A 20,337-nucleotide genomic window follows, 5' to 3' on the forward strand; every position below is an offset into this window, starting at 1 on the left:
TAAACCTGGGTTCTCCTTGTATGGTAGATGGAAGCCCAATCGCTTGACCCATAGTCACTTCCCAATGTGTCTTTCTTTATGCCAATATCATGCTGTTTTTTATCACTGTAGCTTGTAATATGTTTCAAGGTCAGGCAGTGAAATTCCTCCCATGTTGCTCTTCTTTAGAATACTTTTGGCTATTCAGGTGCAGTTTCCCTTCCAAATGAATTTGGTAATTGCCTTTTCTATTTCTGTAAAGTGGGCTGTTGGAATTTTGATTGGTATTGCATTAAATCTATAAATCAGTTTAGGTAAGATTGACATCTTCACAATATTCTTCCAATCCATGAATATAGAATGCTTTTCCATTTAGGTTTTTAAAAATTTCTTTTAGTATTATTTTGTAGTTTTCTGCATATAGATTCTGTGCTTCTTTGGTTAAGTTAATTCCTAGGTATTTAAGTCTTTTTGTTACTATCATAAATGGAATTTCCCCCCTGATTTCCTCCTCAGATTGTTCAATACTAATGTACAAAAACATTACTGATTTTTGCATGTTTATCTTGTATCCTGCCACTTTGCCAAACTCATTTATTAGCTCAAGTAGCTTTGTCGTGAATACTTCAGAATTTTCTGAATTCAAGATCACATCATCTACAGACAGAGTTGTACTTCCTTTTTTTCCTATTTGGATGCCTTTAATTTTTTTTCTTGTCTATTTGCCCTAACTAGAACTTCTAGTACAATATTGAATAACAGTGGGACAGTGAGCATCCTTGTCTTATTCCAGATCTTAGAGGGAAAGCTTTCAACCTTTCCCCATTGAGTATGGTGTTGGCTGTGGGTTTTTCATATATGCCTTTTATCATAAGGAGGAATTTTCTTTCTTTTCTTATCTTTTGAAGTGCTTTTTATCAAAAAAGGATGCTGAATTTTGTCAAATGCCTTTTCTACATCGATTGATATGATGATGTGGTTTTTTCCTTCAGTTAATGTGGTGTATTACATTAATTGATTTTCTTATGTTGAACCAAACTTGCATGCTAGGAATAAATCCCACTTGGTTGTGATGTATAAGTCTTTTGATATGCTGTTGGATTTGATTTGCAAGTATTTTGTTGAGAATTTTTCATCTATGTTCATTAGAGAGATTTGTCTGTAATTTTCTTTTCTTGTAGTATCTTTATCTGGCTTTGGTATTAGGGTGATGTTGGCTTCAGAAAATGTGTTGGGTAATTTCCCTCCTCTTCAATTTTTTGGAAGAGTTTAAACAGTGTTGATGTTAATTCTTTTCTAAATCGTTGGTAGAATTCACCTGTGAAGCCATCTGGTCCTAGACTTTTCTTTGCTGGGAGATTTTTGATGATGTATTCAGTCTCTTTAAATGTAATTGATTTGTTAAGCTCTTTTATATTTTTAGCAACAGTATAGGTTGTTTGTGCTTTTTTGGAACTTGTCCATTTCATCTAGGTTGTCTAGTTTGTTGGCATAGTTTCTCATAATATTCTTTTTTTTTTTTTTTTAAAGATTTATTTATTTATTTAATTCCCCCCCCTCCTTTGGTTGTCTGTTCTTGGTGTCTATTTGCTGCATCTTGTTTCTTTGTCCGCTTCTGTTGTCGTCAGTGGCACGGGAAGTGTGGGCGGCGCCATTCCTGGGCAGGCTGCACTTTCTTTTCACGCTGGGCGGCTTTCCTCACGGGCACACTCCTTGCGCGTGGGGCTCCCCCACGCAGGGGACACCCTTGCGTGGCACGGCACTCCTTGCGCGCATCAGCACTGCGCATGGCCAGCTCCACACGGGTCAAGGAGGCCCGGGGTTTGAACCGCGGACCTCCCATATGGTAGACGGACGCCCTAACCACTGGGCCAAAGTCCGTTTCCCTCTCATAATATTCTTTATGATTCTTTTTATTTCTATGGGGTCAGTCATAACTTCCCCCTCTTTCATTTTTTATTTTATTTGTTTGCATCTTCTGTCTTCTTTTCTTTGCTAGTTTAGCTAGGGGTTTGTCCATTTTATTGATCTCAAAAAACCAGCTTTTGGTTTGTTGATTTTATTTATTGTGCTTTTGTTCTTAATTTTTCATTTATTTCTGCTCTAATCTATTATTTCTTTCCTACTGCTTGCTCTGGGATTGGTTTGCTGTTCTTTTTCTAGTTTCTCTAGTTGTTCAGTAAATCTTTGAGTTTAGCTCTTCTTTTCTGAGTTTAAGGCTATAAATTTCTCTCTCAAGACTGCCTTCACTGTATCCCATAAGTTTTGATAAGCTGTGTTCTCATTTTAATTTAGCTCAATATATTTACTGATTTCACTTGTAATTTCTTCTTTCACCACTGATTATTCAGGAGTGTGTTGTTCAGGTTCCACACATTTGTGAATTTACTTTTTTCCTGTCTATTACTGATTCCAGTTTCATTCCATTGTGATCTGAGAAGGTGCTTTGTATAATTTCAGTCTTTTTATATTGAGAGCTGCATTGTGCCCTAACATGTGGTCTAACCTGAAGAAAGATCCATGGGCACTTGAGAAGAAAGTATAATCCTTTGAGTTTGGGTGCAGTGTTCTGTATATGTCTGTTAGGTCTAGCTCATTATCATATTGTCCCAAGTTCTCTGTTTCCTTGTTGATCTTTGGTCTAGTTGTTCTAATGAGGTGAGTGATACGTTGAAGTATCCAACAATTATTGTAGAGATGTCTTTTTCACCCTTCAGTTTTGCCAGAGTTTGTCTCATGTATTTTGGGGTACCCTGGTTAGGTGCATAGATATTTATGAGTGTTATATCTTCCTGGTGGATTGTCCCTTTTATTAATGTATAATGGCCTTCTATATCTCTTATAACTTATTTTGCCTTTAAAGTGTGTTTTGTCTGATATTAGTGTAGCTACCCCTGCTCTTTTTTTGGTTACTATTCATGTGGAGTATCTTTTTCCAGCCTTTCACATTCAGCTGGTTTGTATCCCTGGTTCTAAGGTGAGTTTCTTATAAAAAGCATATGGATGGCTCATGGTTTTTTTATCCATTCTGTAAGCATGCGTTTTTTGATTGATGAGTTTAATCCATTCACATTCAATGATATTATTATAAATGTGTTATTTCTACCATTTTATTCTTTGGTTTTCATATGTCATATCATTGTCATTTTACTCTTTTGTTTATCCTTTCTGCTATTCTTTCTTCTATACTGCCCACCAGGCCTTTCTCTCCTGTCTTTTTATTTCAGGTTCTAAGGTTTCCTTTAATACTTCCTGCAAAAATGTATTCTTTTTTGCAAACTCTCTTGGTTTTCATTTGTTTGTGAATATTTTATATTCACCTTCATATTTGATGGACAGTTTTGCTGGATAAAAAATTCTTGGCTGGCAGTTCTTCTCTTTCAGTATCCTAATTGCACTGTACCACTGTCTTCTCATCTCCATGGTTTCTGAAGAGAAAGCCGTGCTAAGTCTTACTGGGCATCCCTTGTATGTGATTGTTTGCTTCTCCCTTGCTGCTTTGAGAATTTTCTCTTTATTTTTGACATTTGACATTCTGAGTAGTATGTGTCTTGAAGTAGGTCTATTCAGATCTCTTCTGATTGGTTTACGGTATGCTTTTTGGACATATAAGTTCATTTCTTTCATGAAAGGTGGGAAATTTTCAACTATTATTTCCTAAAATACCTTTTCTGCCTTCTTTCCCTTTTCTTCTCCTTTGGAACTCCCATGACATGTATGTTGTTCTGTTTTGTATTGTCATTCAACTCTCTGAGATTCTGCTCAATTTTTTCCATTCTTTTCTCTCTCTATTCTTTTCTGGCTTCAATTTCAGCTGTTCTGTCTTCTGTGTCACTTATTCTTTTTTCTATCATTTTGAGTCTGCTGCTGTATGCCTCTAGTGTATTAAAAAAAAACATTTATGTGACTTTATTTGGGTTTTATTGGCCAATATTTATCTAATGTGTTTTTTTAATGTTTATTTTCTTTTTTTATTATTTATTTCCCTTCCCCCCCTCCCCAGTTGTCTGTTCTCTGTGTCTATTTACTGTGTGTTCTTCTTTGTCCGCTTCTGTTGTCAGTGGCACAGGAATCTGTGTTTCTTTTTGTTGCATCATTTGTCAGCTCTCCATGTATGCGGCGCCATTCCTGGGCAGGCTGCACTTTCTTTCACACTGGGCAGCTCTCCTTACGGGGCACACTCCTTGCACATGGGGCTCCCCTATGCGGGGGACACCCTTGTGTGGCAGGGCACTCCTTGCACTCATCAGCACTGTGCATGGGCCAGCTCCACATGGGTCAAGGAGGCCCGGGGTTTGAACCACGGACCTCCCATGTGATAGACGGACGCCCTAACCACTGGGCCAAGTCCACTTCCCTCTAATGTGTTTTTTATCTCACCTATTGTGTCTTTCATTTCCATGAGCTCTGTTATTTTTCTGTTCAGGAGTTCAGTTTTTTTGTTGTTTTTTTTTTTAAGTTTTATTTTCTTTCTTCACACCCTCCCCCCTGTTGTTTTGCACTTACTGTCAGCTTTCTGTGTCTGTTTGTGGTATACTCTCTGTGTCTATTCCTCTTCTCTTTAGGAGACACTGGGAACTGAACCTAGGACCTCCCATGTGGGAGAGAGGCATTCAATCACTTGAGCCATCTCACCTCCCTGCTTTGTTGTGTCCCTCATTGTCTTTCCTCTTTGTGGCTCCTTACTGAATCATCTTGTTGCATCAGCTTGCTGCATCTGCCCATTACACCAGCTTGTTTTCTTGCTCATCTTCTCCAGGCGGCACTGGGAACTGAACCTGGGACTTCCCATGTGTAGGCAGGAGCCCGTTCACCTGACCCACATCCACTTCCCTCAAATTCTTATTTGTGCTCATGCAGTGTCTTTTTTATTTCATTTATCTTTTTAGCCATATTGTCTCTCAACTCATTAATTTGATTTTGGAAATTTGTGTGCATCTCACTAATTAGTTCTCTCAAATCCTGAATCTCTTCTAGGGCTCTGATAATATTCCTTTTCTTGGGCCATGTCTTCTATTTTCTTAGTATGGCTCATAATTTTTTTGCTAATATCTAGGCATCTGATTAGGATGTAGTTTCCTCAGATGCTCAATTTCTTTCTCTTTTGTAGGGATTTAGTGGCAAGAGGCTGTGTGTTACCACTGCTCTTTGATTCTTGGCTCAACCTGGATTGTTTGGATTGTCCCTGCTAGTTGCTCAAAACTGGTTCTGGACCCAGTAATTGGTGGTAGACTCACTTCCTAGGGCCTTGGGGAGGGAGGCTATAAAGGCAGGAAAAAGCCTCTCATTTTCAATTTTCTCACATGCACTTCCTTGGTCTGCTAGCAGATCGTGCTCTTTGGCAGCTCTCAGTTCAGTGCCTGGTCGGAGTGTATTTATTGCAACACAGACCAGATCAACGTGATAGAGCTTCGCCTGCAGGCCAAGAGCCTTGTAACTGAAACTTTCTCAGAGGCAACTCTCCAGCCTTCTCTGGCAGCCCCCTCCCTTTCCCTGGCTAGGAAGTATTTCCACTCCCCTCTGTGTCCTCAACAGTCAGTCCTGGTTAGTAGAGAAGGAGATTGGGAGGGTCTTTTTTCTTTAGTCCCTTCCTGGCTCCCAAGGCAAACAATGGTGCAGCCGCACTTAGCCGGGAAGGGCTCCTGGGACACAGCAGACCAAACTGTGGGTCAGAAGCTGTGTCAGCCTCAGGCTGTGTCCCTTTCTCTCCTCTTTCCTGGGGATGTTGGTCCCCAACAATCAGTCCTGGCTAGAAAAAAGGGAGATTGCAAAGGTGGGATTTCTCTAGTCCTTCGCCGGCTCGCAGGGCAAACCAGTGTGTGGGCCACTTGGCCTGGGACACAGCAGACCAAATTGTGGGTCAGAGGCTGAGTCAGCCTTAGACTGTGTCCCTTTCCTGGGGAGGGGGATCCTTGGAGTCCCTTTGTCTGTAGCCGCAGGCCCAGAGGCCCAGGAATTCTAAGCTGTCTTCAGTGTGGGGGTGTGGGCAGCAGCAGTTGCTGGCTTCAACTCACACTTCAGTCGTTAGGATTCCCCTCCTTTGCCCCTCTCTCGCCTGGGTGGTGTCCAGCCCTCGCCTGGTGTCCTAAACCCTAGATCTTTTTCCAGGTCATTTCAGCCTGTCCTCTAGCTATTTTTCTGAACTATTATTTTATTAGTAAGTTTTGGTTGGAGAAGTTGTAGGTTTGCAGAAATATCTCACATAATATATATGAAATACAGAGTTCCCATATAGCATCTTATTAACTCCTTACATTAGTGAGGTACATTTGTTAGAATTAATCAAAGAGCATTTTTATAATTGTACTATTAACTGTATTCTATCATTTACAATAGAGTTCACTGTACAGTTGTACAATCCTGTGTGTTTTTTTCCCTTTTAATTTTTTTAAAAGATTTATTTATTTATTCCGCCCCTTGCGGCTTGTTCCATTCTTTGCTGTCTCTTCTCTGTGTCCATTCGCTGTGCATTTTTTCTGTATCTGCTTGTTTCCCTTTGCTGCATCATCTTGCTGCGCCAGCCCTCAATGGTGCACAGGCCATCAGCTCTCCAGAGCGCACGGGCCAGTATTTGCCTTAGTTGCTTCCCTTTCCTTTTAATTTTTATTCTAGTAATATGTATACAACCTAAAATTTCCCTGTTAACCACTTCACATAATTAATTACACTCACAATGTTGTGCTACCATCACCACCATCCATTACCAAAACTTTACAATGAACCCCAGATATAAATTCTGTACAATTTAAAACATTAACTCCATATTCCCTTTCCCCAATCTAGCCCCTTGTAACCTAAATTCTAGATTCTGACTCTTTAAGTTTGCCTTTTCTAATAATTTCTTATCAGTGAGACCATGCAATGTTTGTCCTTTTGTGTCTGACTTATTTCTTCAACATGATGACTTCACGGTTCATCTGTTGTTGTGTGACACAACTTCATTCCTTTATAATGCTGAATAATATTTCATTGTATGTATATCTAACATTTTATTTATCCATTCATCAGTTGTTTACCACTTGGATTGCTTTCAGCTTTTGGTAATTGTGAATAATGCTAATAAGAACATCAGTGTGCAAATATCTGTTCGTGTACCTTCTTTGAGTTCTGGGTATATACCTAGAAGCGTAATTGCCAGGTCTATAACTGCCAAACTGTCTTCCACAGTGGCTGTATCATTTTACATTCCCACTAGCAAGAGATGAGTGTTTCTATTTCTCTGCATTCCCTACATTTGTAATTTCTGTGTTTTGAATAGCCAGTCTAGTGGTGTGAAATGGTATCTCATTCTTATTTTGATTTGCATTTTCCTCATGACTACTGATGTAGAACATCTTTTCGTATGCTCTTTGGCCGTTTGTATATCTTCTTTTTTTTAAATATATTTTTTAATTGAAGTATTTCGATTATACATGAACGTGCATAAACAGTAAGTGTATAGTAAAGATTGTGAACTTACAAAGTAAACATGCATAACATTATACAGGGGTCTCACATCACACCTCCACCAACACCTTGCATTATTGTGAGATATTTGTTACAAACTATGCAAGAGCATTGTCAAAATATTACTACTAACCATAGTCCCTATCTTACATTTGGTGTATTTTCCCCCAACCCACCCTATTTTTTAAATATATATTTTTATTACAGAGGTTGTGAATTTACAAAACAGTCATGCACATATGTAGAATTCCCATACAACACCCCTTCATCAACACACCGTACTGTGGTTGAACATTTGTTACAGATTATGAGGTAATCAGACTATTACCACCAACCATGGTCCATAGCGTACATTTGGCACACTTTTTCCATACACCTTCATTATCAACGCAGTACATCTTTGGCATTGATGGAAGAATATCACAGTATTGCTGTTAACCACAGTCTGTAGGTCACACCAGTTGTAGTTTTCCAATGCTTCTCCACATTCCCACCACACTGCAATAATGATGTCCATCTGCTCTAGCTCACAGAAGGACACTCTTATATTTGTACCATCAACCACAACTCTCATCCACCTCTTGGTTCACCGTGTTATTCAGTGCCTAGATTCTTTCTTTTCCCATTTGGTTGCATCATTGTCTTTTTTGGTGCATTGCTTCACCCCATGGGGGCCTACACCTATCTCCATGCCGCACAGGAGCCTGTGCCTCACTGCTCAGGTCTGAGACACCCTTTTTTCTTTTCTGTACCAGGAGGTCCCAGGGATTGAACCTGGGTCCTCCATATGGTGAATGGGGGCTCAATTTCTTGAGCACAGCCATTTCCCCCTAGATTTTTCTTTAGCTTTCTTTCAATTGACATTTACTTCCCCAGACTACCCTTTTCAGCCACAATCCCATTTATAAACCAACTGCTACTCACTATAATGTGTTACCATTAACTCTATTCATTTCTACACTTTTGCAGTCAAGTTAATTAAGACTTCTACATACATTAAGCATCAGTAGTTCTTCTCAACCCTCCTCTTATCTCCTAATAATCTATACTCTAGGTTTTAACTCCATAAGCTTATTATTCATGCTTAGTTCTTATGAGACTATGCAATATTTGTCCTTTTGTGTCTGGCTTACTTCACTTAGTATGTCTTTAAGATTCATCCATGTTATCATATGTGTCCCAATTTCATTTCTTCTTACTGTGGCATAGTATTCCATCATATGTATGTACCACATTTTGTTTATCCATTCATTGGTTGATGAACATTTGGGTTGTTTCCATCTTTGGGCAATTGTGAATAACACTGCTATGAACATCAGTGTGCTGATGTCTATTCGTGTCATAGTTTTTAGTTCTTCTGGATATATTTCTAGTAGAGGAATTGCTGGATCATATGGCAGTTCTATATTTAGCTTCCTGAGGAACCCCCAAACTGTCTTCCACAGAGGCTGCACCATTTTACACTCCCATCAACAGTGAAGGAGTGTTCCTATTCCTCCACATCCTCTCCAGCACTTATTGTTGTCTGATTTTTAAATAATGGCCATTCTATGCAGTGTTAGATGGTATCTCATTGTTTAGATTTGCATTTCCCTAATAGCTAGTGATATGGAACATTCTTTTCATGTGCTTTTTTGCCATTTATTATTTCCTCTTTGGAGAAATATCGATTTAACTCTGTTGCCCATTTTTAAATTGGATTGATTGCTCTTTTATTGTTGAGTTGTATGATCTCTTTTTATAGAATGGAAATCTAACCCTTATCAGATAAATGGTTTCCCAATATTTTCTCCCATTTAGTGTGCTGCCTTTTCACCTTAATGAAGTCTTTTGAATCACAGAAGTATTTAAATTTGAGGAGGTCCCATTTATCCATGTTTTCTTTTGTTACTCATGCTTTTGGTATAAGGTTTAAGTATCTACCACCTACCACCAGGTCTTTTTTTTTTTTTTTTTAAGATTTATTTTTTGTTTATCTCCTCTTAACCCCCCCTCAGTTGTCTGTTCTCTGTGTCCATTCACTGTGTGTTCTTCTGTGACTACTTCTATCCTTATCAGTGGCGTCAGGAATCTGTTTCTTTTGCGTCATCTTGTGTCAGCTCTCCGTGTGTACGGCGCCATTCTTGGGCAGGCTGCACTTTCTGTTGTGCTGGGCAGCTCTCCTTATGGGGCGCACTCCTTGCATGTGGGGGTCCCTTCATGGGGGACGCCCCTGCGTGGCAAGGCACTCCTTGCGCACATCAGCACTGCACAAGGGCCAGCTCCACATGGGTCAAGGAGGCCCGGGCTTTGAACCACGGACCTCCCATGTGGTAGGCGGACACCCTATCCATTGGACCAAGTCTGCTTCCCTACCACCAGTTCTTAAAGATGTTTCCCTACATTTTCTTCTAGGAGCTTTTTGATACTTGCTTTTATATTTAGGTCTATTTCAAATTAATTTTTGTATAAGGTGTGAGATAAGGGTCTTCTTTCTTTCTTTTGGCTATGGATATCCAGTTGTCCCAGCACCATTTGTTGAATAGACTGTTCTTTCCCAGCTAGGTGGATATTACAGGCTTGTCAAAAATCTGTTTGCAATAGATGTAAGGGTCTGTTACTGAACCATCAGTTCGGTTCCATTGGTCTATATGTATATTTTTATGCCAATACCATGCTGTTTTTACCACTGTAGCTAGGTAACATGATTTAAAGTCTGGGACTGAGAGTCCTCCAACTTCACTTTTCCTTTTTAAGATGTTTCCAGCTATTCGGGGCCCTTGCCCTTCCAGATAAAATTAATAATTGTGTTTTCCACTTGTTTAAAAAATTCTGGTGGAATTTTTATTGGGATTGCATTGAATCTCTATATCAATTTGGGTAGTATTGACTTCTTAATGATATTTAGTCTTCCAATCTGTGAGCACGGAATCTTTTTCCAATTATGTAGATCTTTTTTGATTCCTTTTAACAATGCATTATAGTTTTCTGAATACAGTACTTTACATCCTTGGTTAAGTAAATATTCCTAAATATTTGATTCTTTTAGTTGCTATTATAAATGGAATTTTTTCCCTGACTTCCTCCTCAGATTGTGCATTACTAATGTATAGGAACACCACTGATTTTTGTGTATTGATCTTGTATCCTTATTCTCTACTAAAATCATTTATTTGTTCTAGCAGTTTTGCTGTAGGTTTTTGGGGGCTTTCTAGATATTGGATCAAGTCTGCAAATAGTGAAAGTTTTATTTCTTCCTTTCTGATTTGGATGCCTTTTACTTATTTTTCCTGCCTGATTGCTCTAGTTAGAACTTCTAGCACTGTCTTGAATACAGTGGTGACCATGGGCATCCTTGTCTTGTCCCTGATCTCAAAGGGAAAGCTTTCAGTCTTTCACCTTTAGTACAATATTAGCTATAGGGTTTTCATATACGGCCTTTATCATATTGAGAAAGTTTCCTTCAATTCCTATCTATTGTAGTATTTTTATCAAGGAAATATTTTGTCAAATGTCTTTTCTGCTTCAGTCTATAAGATCATGTGATTTTTCTTCTTTAATTTATTACTTTTTTTAACCTCCATAGACTGTCCCTTTCAGCCCCAATCACATTAACAAATTTATAATAAAAAATAAATAAACAGTGCACATGGAAAAAAAATCCTTTTCAGCATGCCTTTGCTTCATCCCATAAGTTTTAGCGTGTTGTATTTTCATTTGTCTCAAGATATTTCATAATTTCCCTTGTGATTTCCTCTTTAATCCATTGGCTGTTTTAAAGTATGTTGTTTAATTTCTACATATTTGTGAATTTTTCATTTTTCCCTCTGTTATTGATTTCTGGCTTTATTCCATTGTGATCAGAGAAGATACAGTGTACGATTTCAATATATTTAAATTTATTGAGTCTTGTTTTGTGACCTAAGATATAGTGTACCCTGGAGAGCGATCCATGTGCACTTGAGAAGAGTGCGTATTCTGTTGGGCGACGTGTTCTATGCATGTCTGTTAGGTCTTATTGGTTTAGAGTATCATTCAAGTCTTGTATTTCCTTACTGATCTTCAATATCCATTATTGAGATTATGTGTGAGTCCCTTCTCATTTCTTTCTGGCATATTTTTCATAAATTTTCCTTTTGATTACCATAGGGGCAAAAATTTAATATCCTCAATGGATAGCAATCATATTTGATTTGATACCAACCTAATTTCAGTACCTAATTTTTATTTTATTTTATTATTATCTTTTTTTTAAAAAAAAGATACATGGATCACACAAAATGGTGCATTAAAAAAGATAAGAGGTTCCCGTATACCCCACTCCCCACACCCCCCACTCCTCCCACATCGACAACTTCTTTCATTAGTGTGGTACAGTCATTGCATTTGATGAGTACATTTTGGAGCATTGCTACACAGCATGGATCATAGTTCATGTTGTAGTTTACACCCTCTCTCATTCAGTGGGTTATGGTAGGATATATGGGATACTACATCTGTCTCTGCAGTATCATTCAGGACAATTCCAAGACCCAAAAATGCTCCAATATCACACCTCTTTTCCCCCTCTCTCTGCCTTCATCAACTCCCATGGCCACTGTCTCCACATCAGTGATATAATTTCTTCCATTGCTATTTCAATACTCAGTAACTTACACATAACATACACTTTTCCTATATCCCTCTGTCCCCCAACAAGTACACCATTTTTTGTACTTGTTGCAAATTATATCTTTGTACATTGTATTTTCAAAGCCATAGATTTATCATTACTTTCTATGCATTTGTATTTTGTCACCTGTAGGAAGTAAGAAGTAGAGTTACATATCAAAAAAATACAATAGTACTGGTATTTATAATTACAAAAATATTACCTTTACTGGAAGTCTTTATTTCTTTTTTTTTTAAGATTTATTTGTTTCTCTCCCCCCACCCCCACCCCCACCCCCTGTTGTCTGCTCTCTGGGTCCATTCGCTGTGTGTTTTCTTCTGTGTCTGCTTGTATTCTCATTAGGCGGCTCTGAGAACTGATCCTGGGACTTTCTGGAGTGGGAGAGAGGTGATCATTCTCTTGCACCACCTCAGCTCCCTTTTCTGCTACGTCTCTTATTGTCTTTCCTCTGTGTCTCTTGTTGCATCATCTTGCTGCACCAGCTCTCCGCATTGGCCAGCACTCCTGCGCAGGGTGGCACTCTCACGTGGGCCAGCACCCCACACAGGCCAACTTGCCTTCACCAGGAGGCCCTGTGCATCAAACCCTGAAACTCCTATATGGTAAATGGGAGCCCAACTGCTTGAACCACATCCGTTTCCCATGGAAATCTTTATTCTTTATGCCAGTTTGACCACTGTCTAGGGTCCTTTCCTCTTAGTCTAAAGAACTCCCTTGAGCACTGCTTGTAGGGCAGGTCTAGTGGTGATGAACTCCCTCAGCTTTGGTTTATCTAGAGATGTCTTTCGTTTTCTTTGAAGATTTATTTATTTATTCTTTTTCCCCTTCCCCTCCTCCCACCCTGCTGTTTTCTTGCTGTCTGTGTCCATTTGCTGTGTGATCTTCTGTATCTCTTTCTCTTTTTGTCTTCTCTTCTCATTTTCTCTTCTCTAGGATTTGATCCTTGAGATCCCTGATCTGGAGAGAGGCTCCCTGTCAAGTGCGCCACCTCAGTTCCTGGTTTCTTCACCTTGACTCTCCCATTGTCTCTCTTTTTGATGCGTCATCATCTTGCTGTGTGACTCACTTGCACAGGCATTGGCTCACTGCATGGGCACACTTTCTCTTCTTTTTCACCAGGAGGCCCCAGGAATCAAACCCAGGCCCTCCCATATGGTAGGCGGGAGTTCTATAACCTGAGCCACATCCACTTCCCAATCTGGTGATGTCCTAACCTCTCCCTCATTTTTGAAAGGAGATCTCACTCAATATAAAATTCTTGATTGGCAATTGTGTTCTTTCAGTACTTTTAAGTATTTCAAGGCACTGCCTTCTTGTGTCCATTGTTTCTGATGAGACATCGACACCTAATCTACTTGGGGCTTTCTTGTATATAACATATCACTTTTCTCTTGCAACTTTCAGAACTTTCCCCTTGTCTTTGGCATTAAACTGTTTGATCAGGTTGTGACGGGGACTTTTTTCTTCAAGTTTATCTTCCTTGGTGTTTTCTGAGCTTCTTGGATGTACATAGTCACATCTTTTGCTAAGTTTGGGATATTTTCTGTCATTTCTCTGAATATTCCTTCTGCCCCTTTCTCTTTTTCTTCTCCTTCTGGGATCCCCATACTGCATATATTGGGAGGCTTGGGGATGAGCCAGAGGTCTCTTAGGCTGTCTTTGCTTTATATAATTCTTTGTTCTTTCTTCTCCTGCCAGCTCCAATCTTTTCTTGAAACCATCCTGAAAAAATTTAATTTCAGTTGTTGCAGTCTTCGGCGTTAGTAGTTCTATTTGGTTCCTTTGTAAAATTTCTATTTAAAAGTATTTTCCTTCATCTCTTTAAGCATATTGAAGATCAGTTTTTAAAAGTCTTTGTGTTATCTGTCCACAGTTCTGGTCTTTTTTGTTGATATATTCTGGATTTTTATCTGTTTTCTATGGATGGGCCATTATTTCCTATATTTTTGTCTGTCTTGTTATCTTTTGTTGAACACTGTACATTTTAATATTTTAAAATGTTAACTCTGGTATTTATTCCCTTAGCTGTCTTTTTCTTGAGTTTGTAGCCAGCTGGTGGTATGACAGATTTTCTTGAGTGTTAGCCCTCCCCTCAGGAAGGTCTTCGCAAAGCCACCGCAAGGTGCTCGGTCCTCCGGGTCTTGGGTTGTGCTTGTGCCTGCAGGTGACCTTAAGTGTTTGCCTGTTTACATGAGTTTGAGTGCCTCCTCTGCATTCTGCTCAGGACTTAAATAGTTAAACATTTGCCCCACCTCATCTGTGTCAGTTGTTTCTTACACTGCTTTTGTGGTCTCAGGCACTTTTGCCTAAAGGACAAATTCTGGGAATTGGGGCATGCCTGAGAGGAGTTTCCAAAGTCAGTATTTTCCAGACAGAACAAGGCCAGGGACCCACAAAGGGGGCGTCAGCTGGTTCCAAATTGCCCTGGAGAGGGGATGACTGAGGGGCCAGGAAGGGCTCCAGAGCTTCTTTCATGGCTCCCCTAAACAGCGCTTTCTTGTCTCAGTATCTGCTTAGCAAATAGAGCCCTTCAGCTGTCCTCCACAGCTCCAAGGAAGAGTTCTGTCTTTAAATCTCCTTTGCCGTCTTTGGGGCAGGTTGGACCACTGACCACCTTCAGAGCCCAAACCCCAACTATCTGAAGTAGCTAATCCAAAGCCACAGTCAGCAGTCAGCCTATGCCTACCCTGGACCTTGGAAAGTGGGTTTCTGTGTCCCTTTCTGGCACCAGGAGGCTAAACCAGGAACCAGACCTCACTGCTGCCTGCTGCGAGAGTGGGGCTGGGCCCTAGGAGCCACCATGCAGACAGAGCAATTTACTTGTATTTACAGTAACATGCCACCTTCTTCTACTTGTCCCTGGATGCTGTATAGTGTTCTAAAGGACTCTGGAGTTTTGAAATAGTTGATTCAGACAGTTCCAAATTTTGAAGTTGTTCTAGTGGAGTGAATGACTCCCTACTCTGCCATCTTCCAGTTTAATTTTTTTCTACATGGTGACCCAGTTTTCCAAACACCATCTAGTAATGCTCTGCTTTTCCCTATTAATTTGTAATGCTCCCTTTCTCACATATCATGTTCCTATATGTGTGTCAAACTCTCTGCTCCCTTTTCCACTCCTTTGGGTATATTCATCTGTTCCTGAGACAGACATACTGTTGGTATTATTGTGGCTTTGTAGTATTTCTTAATAGCTTATATAGAGATTCTCCTTTTCCTTGCTTTTCTTTTTTCAACATTGCCTTAACCATTTATGGGTCTTTATTTTTTTCATAAATATTTTATAGTAAATTGATTTAGTTCTTTTAAAAAAGCCCAATTGGAGTTTTTATAATCAGGTTGTGTTGAATTTATATATTAACTTGAAAAGAATCAACATTTATATAAAATTAATTCAAATCCATCTAAGACCATGGGATATCTTTTTATTTATTTAGATCTTCTATTTTATCCTTTGATACTAGAGCTTCAGTTTTTTCTTCATAGAGTCTGATGAATTCTTTGCTAACATGTTTCCTGGCTGCATTGCCTTTCTGGTTGCCATTGGGAATAGTAATTTTATTTTCTATCACACTTTCTAGTTGATTATTGTCAGAAATGCCACTGCTTACTGTAAGTTGATTTTGTATCTGGCAATCTTTTAAAACTCTTACTAATTCTATTAGTTTGCTTGTTCTTTATTTTTTTCTAGTAGATGATCTGTTGTCTGCAGATAATGATATTTTTATCTCTTTTCTTTCAATCCCTTTCTTTTTTCTTCTTCTCTTGTTTAGATCAGGATATCTATCTAATACTGTGTAAAACAGTGTCCTGGCAGTGTGAACCTTTGTTTGTTTCCTAGTTGTTTTAGTTATCTAGTGCTGTATACCAAATCACCCTAAGACTTAGTGGCATAAAGCAACTGTGAGCATTTATTATCTTCCACAGTTTCTGAAGGTGAAGAATTTGGGATCAGCTTGGTTCGGTGGTTCTGCCTCAGGGTCTCTCCCAGGTTGCATTCAAGCTGTGAGCTGGGGCTGCAGCCATGGAAGGCCTGACAGGGCTGGAGGCCTCGGCTCCTCACCACAGATCTCTCCATGGGACTAGCTGCCCCAGAGCAAGTGATCGGAGAGAGAGGGGACCCCCGGCAGCAAGATGGGAGCCACGCCCCTTCCTTTACGCAGTGTCCTGTTGGTCATGCAGTCAGCCTTAGTTGCTGGGCGAGGGGCCTACATGAGGGCGTGGAGAGCAGGACACGGATCACTTGGGGCATCTTGGTTGCTGGCCACCACACCAGTCTTGAAGAAAATGCTTCTAAATGTTCAGTTGAAAATGGTGTTTTAAATGTTCAGTTGAAAATGGTGTTTATTGTAAGTTTTGGATATACGGCCTTTATCAGTTTGAGGAAGGCCCCTTCTTGTCTTGGTTGGTTTTGAGGTTTTTGTTTATTTAATTAAAAAGGCAAGAAGAGGTGGATGGGGCAATCCCTTGCACAGCCTCATAAGCAGATGATGTTTTAGGCATGGACAGAAGCCAGCTTTGCTTTTCCCCCCATCTTGTGTGATAAGCAGGAGGCATCGATCAAACATAAACCCTCTGTGGCTGAAGAACTGTTGGCAGGATTTCTACAGCCATTTTATATTTATCCTTTTTTTCTTGCAGTGCCCAAGACAAAGATTTTGGCCACTGGTGGGGCATCTCACAACAGAGATATCTTACAGGTAAGTGCCAGGAGCAGGCCCTGCACTGTGGCATCTCCCACATCTGTTCTTCTAAGAGCTAGAGACTTAGCAAGAAGGACTGCCTCTGATTCAGTCCTGCAAGGGTGGTGAGTTCTCTTTCTTTCAGGAAATCATCTCTATATTGCCTTACAGTTCATATTGTGAGCAGATTCTGCCTTATCTTCAGGTGAATTCTGCTATCCTGTCTAACTCCACTCTCTGATACCAGCACTGCCCTCTGGAATCCCAGGAAAAGTGTCTTTCCTTCCTCATGGCAAAACTTTTGAATCTGATTTCAGCATTCTTGACTTCCTCAAGGCTTCTCCCTTCCAATTTAAACACCCCTTCTTCTCCCAACTGTTCCTCTTTTAACCCTGACTTTGCTGGACTTTGTCACTATTTTTTTCATATTTCATTATGCTAGAAATAGATGGCCAAAAATAGAATCCCCTTGTAGATCTCTGACTCTCAGCCTACCATACCACGGTGCCCTCGGTTCCTCTTATCACACAGTGCTCCTGGAGGCTGCCTTTGCTGTTTGAGCAACTGCATTGACTGTTGACTTGTAATTTACCTGTCTTGGAGGAGATTCCCTGGGAGCAGAGGCTGAATTCTGAATACAGGATTCTTCTGGACGTGATGTTTTTGAGAAAGCTTTCCAGAGAAAGAAAGTGAGGGATGCAGAATAGGGCTGGGGAAGATTAAGCATGGGTATGGCCCTGACTGGATTATACTTCAGCCAATCCCAAAGGGATCTCTGAAGCTTGATTTATTCCACAGAGTTGGTTCCCCCTTGGGACAAGGGGCCACTTGGCTGGTGGGGGAGAGGCTGCTTCTGTTCACCTGAGGGCAGGCCTCTTGAGGAAGGGCCCTGTGGCCTCTCAGCATATGGCTCAACAGCATCTACTATACCTCTGCTCAACTAAGACCAACCAAGTCATGTGCATTCCTCTTAGTGTAGGTCATTCATTCTAAATTTAGACAATTGGTTTTTTGGGCCTAGATAGAAGACTTTATCATTATCTCCATAAAACACGACCTTGTTCGCTTCGGTTGTTTTGGACCTGTTCATATTACTGTGTTACCCAGCTGTCCCCAGCTCTGGGTCAGTGCCATTTGCTAAGCATACCTCCTGTCTCCCACCTTGTCTTTCATAAAATGATGAAGCAGGTGCAGCCTGAAGAGCTGTGACACTCCACTTGGGACTTTACCAGGTCATCCTAACCCTAATCAACAGAGTGGTGGAAATGGCAGCATGGCCAAGCGCTTCTCTGTTAGGGCAGTAGAGGTAGAATGAAAGGGATGAGGAGGGCCTGAAAGTGCCTCCCGAAGGTCCATGTTCCTGTGGAGGAATGACTTGTCACAGTAGGAACTCTGTGTTCTCCAGGTTCTCGCAGACGTGTTTGGTGCCCCCGTGTATGTCATGGACACTGCCAACTCTGCCTGTGTGGGCTCTGCATACCGAGCTTTTCACGGTAGGTCAGTGGACAGGGACAGCTGCCTCTGAAAGTGATCGGGGCACTGGCTGAGCTGAGGAGGGTGGAAGGGGACTGGGGGTTTCACTCTTTGGGGGCTTTAGCTCCATTTCTCCACCTCCCAGCAGGCAAGAACCAGTCCAAACCCACTGTTCTTTTATTGTCCATTTAGGGTAGGGAAAGGAAGGCAGAGATCTGGCTAGAAAGAGGCCTGTCAGATCAGGCTAAGCAGAAGCATCAGGAAAGGAGTTGAGTCATGCTTGAGGGCACGTGGGCATGGAACTGGTGAGGTGATGGCAGGAGAGGTCAGCGAAGTCAGGAGGAGTCTTTTCAGCAAGAGCAGGAAGTTGAGACAGAGGCAAAGGCTTCAGACCAAGCAGTCCAGGATATTCAGGATATTGGACAGCTCCAGGGAGTCCCATTTCTCAGGGGGAAGGACTCTCCCCACATCCAGAACAACACAAAGGCATTCTTCCTTTGATTCAGCTGAATTTGTCTTGCCTTCTGCCTGCTCAGGAAGCTCCTTGAGTTGCCCTTTGTATTGGTCAGCCAAAGGGGTGCTGATGCAAAGTACCAGAAATCTGTTGGCGTTTATAAAGGGTATTTATTTGGGGTAAAAGCTTAACAATTATAAGGCCCTAAAGAGTCCAACTCAAGGCTGCTTTCTCACTAAGATGGTTGCCGATCTCGGCGAGGGCTCAGCCTTCCTCTCTCTCAGCTCCAGGCTGGCATAGGGCTCATCTCTCAGGGCTTCCTCTTCTTCTTGAGGCTCTGTGGACCCAACTTTTTCCCAATCTCAGCTATAGGCTATCTGACAAATGGCTCATCTCTCTTTCTGGAGCCACAGGATCAAAGTTCTCTCCTCTGCCATGTCTATGGAGCTCTCCCTCTTGCTGTGTCTTCTTGAATGAGTGTTCATTTATATTAGCCCACCAAGGGGGCAGGGACTTAACCTGAGTTACATCCTACTGGTGTGGTCAAATCAAAGCCCTCATCTTAACATAATTTAATCAAAGATACCTCAGCTGAATCTAATACAGTCAAAGGATATCACCCAGAGGAACAGACCAGTTTACAAACATAATCCTTATCTATTTTGGGGTTCATAAATAATTTCAAACTGTCACACCCATATACCTCAAGGTCTTTGTCCTTTCTCACTAGTGGTTCCATCATTTGATTGGTTGCTCTTAACTTTTTAACACATCTCTACTTTTTATCAAAATTGAGAACTAACCAGTGAACCTAGCCTCTTAATAATGGAATTACCTTTGTACTCTTTTATTCCTCTCCTCACCCCCACCCCCATCCATCTCATATCACCTCATGGCACCTCTTGTATCAAGATCATTAAGGCACTTAGTTTTAGATTCTTAAGTTTTTAATTATAATTTATATCATATTGACTGTCAGTTGCACTTAACTATGAGTTTTTTTGTTCTATTTTTTTTTTCTGAATTTTTTTTCTCTTTGTAACTGCTACTTTGTCAGAATATAAATACATTTGTAAGAGGGGATATAGTAGGTGCTAATTTTCAAGGCCTTATAAGGTCTTTCTTTCACCCTCTCAAAGAATGCTAATTTGGCTGAGTGAAGGACTCCAGGCTCAAAATACTTTTCCTCAGAATTTTTTTTTAAGATTTATTTATTTGTTTCCTATGTGTTCTTCTAGGAGTTATTTAGTTTTAGTTCTTATATTAGGGTATTTGATCTATTTTGACTTGTTTTCTATATAGTATGAGGTAGGAGACTACTTTCATTCTTTTTACATGTGGACATCAAGTTTTCCCAGCATCATTGAGGGGACTTGGCACCCTTGTATAGATGTGATGGTTTATTTCTGATCTCTCAATTTGAGTCCATTGATTATATGTCTGTCCTTGTGCCATTTCTATGGTGTTTTATTTACTGTAGTTTTGTAGCATTGTTATAAATTTTAAAATTGGGAAATATGAGTCTTCCAACTTTGTCCTTTTTTTTCCAGGATGGCTTGGATTTCTTTGTGCAGTGTTTTTGTAGTTTTCCATGTACAAGTCCAGTATATCCTTAATTAAATTTATTCCTAGCTACTTGATTCTTTTACTTG

General features: G+C 40.3%; 1 protein-coding gene across 8 annotated transcripts in view; it reads left to right on the forward strand.

The window, feature by feature from the left end:
- Positions 1–20,337, forward strand: part of XYLB (xylulokinase) — a 55,456-nt gene that overhangs the window by 25,554 nt on the left and 9,565 nt on the right. For 4 of the 8 annotated variants that reach the window (XM_058288774.2, XM_058288776.1, XM_058288777.2 and 1 more), the window contains 2 exons: positions 16,718–16,776; positions 18,164–18,251. The exons of 3 other annotated variants lie outside the window; for them this stretch is intronic. In XM_058288774.2, coding sequence (XP_058144757.1) covers positions 16,718–16,776; positions 18,164–18,251 — 147 coding nt within the window. The remainder of the gene's footprint in view (positions 1–16,717; positions 16,777–18,163; positions 18,252–20,337) is intronic. One more of the 8 variants, XR_009183653.2, reaches the window with a different exon arrangement.

Source organism: Dasypus novemcinctus, chromosome 26 (assembly GCF_030445035.2).
Source record: "Dasypus novemcinctus isolate mDasNov1 chromosome 26, mDasNov1.1.hap2, whole genome shotgun sequence".
Classification (NCBI taxonomy): domain Eukaryota; kingdom Metazoa; phylum Chordata; class Mammalia; order Cingulata; family Dasypodidae; genus Dasypus; species Dasypus novemcinctus.